This window comes from Bactrocera latifrons, unplaced genomic scaffold, assembly GCF_001853355.1.
Source record: "Bactrocera latifrons isolate USDA-ARS-PBARC rearing strain unplaced genomic scaffold, ASM185335v1 scaffold_60, whole genome shotgun sequence".
Taxonomy (NCBI): Eukaryota; Metazoa; Arthropoda; class Insecta; order Diptera; family Tephritidae; genus Bactrocera; species Bactrocera latifrons.
In genome coordinates this window covers 798217-803297 of record NW_017537268.1, presented here as the reverse complement: position 1 = coordinate 803297, position 5081 = coordinate 798217, and the positions used below count along the sequence as shown (strand labels likewise).

The 5081-nt window shown below is 39.9% G+C and overlaps 1 protein-coding gene across 2 annotated transcripts; it reads left to right on the top strand.

Annotated features, from left to right (window-relative positions):
* Positions 1-1199: 1199 nt before the first annotated feature.
* On the top strand, positions 1200-4486 carry LOC108975010 (putative uncharacterized protein DDB_G0279653). Of its 2 annotated transcripts, none has more exons than XM_018943208.1 (5): positions 1200-1449; positions 1513-1834; positions 1939-2135; positions 2553-2729; positions 2825-4486. In XM_018943208.1, the coding sequence occupies exons 3-5, from the start codon at positions 2029-2031 to the stop codon at positions 4404-4406; spliced, it is 1866 nt and encodes a 621-aa protein (XP_018798753.1). In that variant the 5' UTR covers positions 1200-1449; positions 1513-1834; positions 1939-2028; the 3' UTR covers positions 4407-4486. The 2 variants fall into 2 exon arrangements, with proteins under 2 accessions (XP_018798753.1, XP_018798752.1); XM_018943207.1 differs by having other exon boundaries at positions 2550-2729.
* The last annotated feature ends 595 nt before the right edge of the window (positions 4487-5081 follow it).

Sequence of the window (5081 nt, the reverse complement as noted above, 5' to 3'; positions counted from 1 at the left end):
GGGCAGTCTTAATGCATCCACCATATAGCTTTGACTTGGATTACCATTGGATTACCATTCGTTTCGGTCAATGCAGAACTTCCTTAATGGGGTACAGTTGCCTTCAAGAAAAGCCTGTGAAAATTACTTGTCGCAATTTTTCGCCTAGAAACCAGAAAGCCTTACAGTGATGGAATAATGTCTATAGCGAAAAAATGGCAAAAAGTGGTCGACCAGATAATATTTGGATGTATAAAATACATTATAAATATAAAAAAATAAGTTGAAGTTTAATTAGAAATACGAAAAGCAATTTTCGACTACCCAATATTTTATACGATCTCCTAGGATGTTTTGCTTTTTGCTGTGTATTACAGACGTGGCGGCAAATTTAATATACTCTGTTCAGTGTATAAAGAACAATATCTCCGAAAATAACTGGAATTTTAAAAAATCATCTTTTAGCCATATTATTGAATAGTTAGTTTGAAAATACAAAAACCAAAATGACTTTTTATTTTCAGACTGAAATGTTGCCTTAAGTAATAGCACATAGAAAATTTACACTACTTGTAAAAGCAAAAAAGTGGTAAAGGGGCACACCGAATGTGATAGCTTAAAACGCGTCAATTTATGGGAATTAAGAAACAAAAATTTACATCCATAATTTTGAAAACTTCAGAGTATATTTTTACATGTTTCTAGAATACACAGTGAAACTAACAAAAAAAAAGTTTAATATTTTGGAGTTATACTGTATCTACGACAGCACTAAAATAGGCCCTTTACTGCTAAGAACTACTGTGATCAAAATGAGCGGTGAATTTTGTCTATTCCATCTCTTTTAAACTGATCCCCCCGCTACAATACAGTTATGGCAACGAATTTTCATCCTATGATGGAAAATGGAAAAATCCACTGTCACGATGGCCATTACAGCCTTCTTCAATTTAACTTTTATATCCTCAATTGAGTCAAAACGGAAGAGCAATTCAAGGATTTCACACGATAGTAAGGCACCATCGCATCGAGCCACGATTGAGACCGAATTTAGAGTCAAAAATGTAATGAATATCATCGACCAACGTCGTATTGCCCAGATTTGGCGCCGTATGAATTTTTATTGTTCCCCAAACTGAAATTGCTGCTCCGTGGAGTCTGCTTTCAATTGATCGAAGAGGTAAAACAAAAGTCACTAGAGGAACCTTGAGGTGTTCTTGGAGAAGCAATGGACGCTTGAGGGAACACGAAATTCACTTTACACTTTTCACTTCACACCACTCACTTGTAAAAAAATGAATATCAATTATTTTTGTATGAACAAGTTATAGCCGGCCTCAAATTATCAGTCATTCATATTTTATTTTTGAAAGAAAATTGTACTAAATTCAACTCGGAGACTTTTCCTTGTGATCCTTTGTATTTTCTATTGCATGGCGAGTGCAACTACCCGGTTATGACTATACCCAGGTAAGATAGAGCTCAAAAAGCAAATAAACTGCAAACTCATTCTTCATTTATTTCTCACCGCAGATATGACCTCCACCCAGCTAGAACCTCAAAACTAGACAATTTATCAACGATATGCAGTGATTTGAGAAAATGTTCTTAAATAGCTGTGTTTTCGTTATTTGAAAATCGCCGGATTAGTTGTTGTGCATGATTCACAAGAAAACTATATCTGGATAACTGACATGGCATGAAACAGAATTTGTGATTAATTAGATATAACAGTAACAATAAACATGTACTCAACAAAACGTCGAATAAAAACTGTATATTTTAAACCGAAATTTCTCATGGATTTTAAAAAACTTTACTAAAATAGCCTATTGCATAATTTTTGAGTTTAAAGGTTTGCTTTCTATAATTATTTAAGTGGAGCTTATGCCATATTATATCCAAAGGAAATCTGTTTCTAAGCTTAAACGCCCGTACTTCTGATCTCTTAAATTGCAGTTGAAGCAGTCGATATTTACATTTGGCCTACAAACATACTACATAAAACTATAAATTGGGAAATAAGCGGATCGATCGTAGAGGGTAAAAATGTTTACGGACTATGGGAACTTGCCCCCAAATCATGCTCCAACATACAGTGATGTGTCGGTGAATCCCTTTTCGGCCGCAGCTAGTCTTGATATGGATCAATATTCGTAAGTATTCAAGTGCAACTGCCAAAATTGTTATACAGATAACAGCTAGTACCAGACCAGTAGGAAACGAATTCAAAAGGTAAAATCCGTCCGTGGGTATCAGATTTTGTTGTCGTAAGAACTGGCAATCTGTGTATTTAACTATCATAATATAAGACCAAAAAATTTTCCTCAAATTGTTGTTAAAAATAATACTAAAGGAACAGTCCTTAACATGACTTAAGACCAGTTGAAAACTGGTTGCGTAGAGCCGACTGGCGGCAATAGTAAAATATCAGCGGTAAGTTTAATATGAAAGAGCGCCACAGGAACAGCACAATAAAAGCTTTAGTGAGGCTGAGATAGAAATGACGTTTCCCGATTTCACTTTTAATACATAAATATACTTCCATATCACCTCAACTTCCGTTGCAGAAGTGCTGAAGATCGCGCCAGGTATCCAAGTCATATGGCGTATCCAATGTCACCGGAAGTGGGCGAGATGAATGAAGCAACTAATCTACATGGCTTGTACCCAAGTGGTGGTGGCGGGGGAACAGGCTGGGGCGATGACGCAACAGGCACTGGCGGTGGCACTGGACCCTCAGGGTATGGGTTAGTATAGAATTGAACACAAATGCTGAACCCACATAGCAGGCTCTAATTTTTTGTTTCATATCTTCTTGTTTATCGAAATGCTTTGATAACAGTTATGGTGCGCCCTATGGCGACGGAGCTGGCGGTTATGACTATCATCCTGCACATGCACCGGTACATGTGCCTACCGGTGGCTCGCATTCACATCATGCCACAGCCGGTAGCGGTTATGGCGGCTATGCACCACCTCCGCCAAAGATCTATGCCCGTCCCCATCCGACCGTGCCGACCAAGGGCTTCAAAAAGAAGCATAGCTCCAGCGACAGTAATGCCTCCACAATGAACGCACTAACATTGTTGGCGTTCTTTTTCTTTGTGAATCTGCTGCAGAGCTGCCTCAAGGAGAATATGGAGGCGATGAATCCCACTGTGATGGTGATGACAACGAATATGGTGCGCAATCGCAACACGAAGCTGGCGGAAATGAACTCGCGTGAGCAGAGCAATTCGCCAGCGTCGGCATTCACATCGGGTGCGAATATTGTTGTGCAGCCGGAGACTTTGGTGTCGGCGGGCAGCAGCTCAGTGGCGGCGGGAGCGCCCGGTTTGGCCAGTGTGACGCTACAAACATCACCATACAGTGATGGTGGAGGCGGCGGTGGTGCCGCAGCTGGTGTGTCGACTGCAGTGAATGTTGGCAACAATAACGCTGGCGGCGCTGGCCTTACCAGTAGCAATAACCACATTAGTAATTATAACAATAACAATCACGGTGGCAGCGATAATGGCAATCGCCAACCCGGAGAACCCCAATACAGTTATGGCACCAACGGTGTCAACAGTGGACAACAGCATCATGGCGGCGCAGCGGTAATGCAGAGCCAGCACAACCAGAACGTGAACAGCAACAATAATAATCAAGCATACGGTGCTAGCCATCATGGTGACACTTATCCTTTTTCACCCACGCCAACCATAATAACGGCTAATCGGGATCCACGCCCAGAGTTGTATGACCCACCCTATTTGTACCGGAATCAAACAATAAACTCCGCCACCAGTCTCAACCAACAACATTATTACCAACAGCAGCTCCAACAGCATCACCAGCATCACCAGCAACAACGTCCATATCCACCCGAGCAATTTGAAGAGGAGGGGTATGAAGCTCAGTCTCCACAACAACAGCCGCCGTCTCAAATTCAACAGCCCCAGCAACATGACCGTCCCGTTCAAATTCAGTTTCAACAACAACAACACTACCCTGAAAATCGTCCAAATGACAACTATGCACAACAACAACAAACAGATGATCACGAAAACTATCACGAGCATCACCATTATCAGCAATCGGTTCCTCACCCGCCACATGATCACTTCCAGCACCATTATCCCGCTCAGCACCCTCAACAACATTCTTCGTTCCATTCTCATCAACACCAAAATTATGGCAGTAATCGTCGTCCATCACCTCCCAATAGGGGCTATAGTGAAGCATCGCATCCATGGTCCTACAGCCCGGCTTCTTCACCATTTAGACGTGGCTCGAGCAGCTCTCCACTGTCATCGTATACCTGGTCTTCAGACTCTTCAAAGCGTCACGTGAGTGGAAATAATAACTTTGGTGACCACGACGATGATGACGATCGCCGATATGACGACTCCTTCTATACACGTTCTGAGAGAAAAGTATAGAAAACTAGCAACTTAATAATTATTTAAATGATTTTGAAGGACCTTGCTTAATAAAAGTCAAGATATTTTAGCTTGAACTATTTTTTGGGAATAAAATAAAAAAGTATTTTATACCTTGTGAAATATGACGACATATTTTTAAATAATTTATAAGTCATATAAAATGTAACCATATACATATCTAACTAGTTATAACGGATATGGTATTAGAGGAGAACCTTTAAAGTGCGTTTCGCAAAGTTTTGTGCCTGAAATACATAGTCACAAAATAACAAAAAAATAAGTTAGACAAAGAGCTCAAAATAGATTACTCTTATTCTCTTTGTGTGTTTATTATTATTTTCTTTATTGAGATATTCGATTCATCATAAGTCAAGAGGTTTGGGTTATACTGACCAGAGGCCCTATTCTGTATGTTGATTAGTAAATGTATTCTATTCGAAATTCGGATCTACTTTATAATTATGCGAATGTTTTACCACCCTGTGCCAGTATAAATACGTACAATTTTCGTTTTTGCTTTCTACAACTCAAAAGCTAACGAACAATTTTTCGAAAATTGGCTTGAAAATCCGAAAATCGTGTTACAGAATATAAAAAATCCGAATTTGAGTAAATTTTTTTTCGAATCGAGTTACAGAATAGGCGCTCAGCTGCCACGCCACGCATGGACCT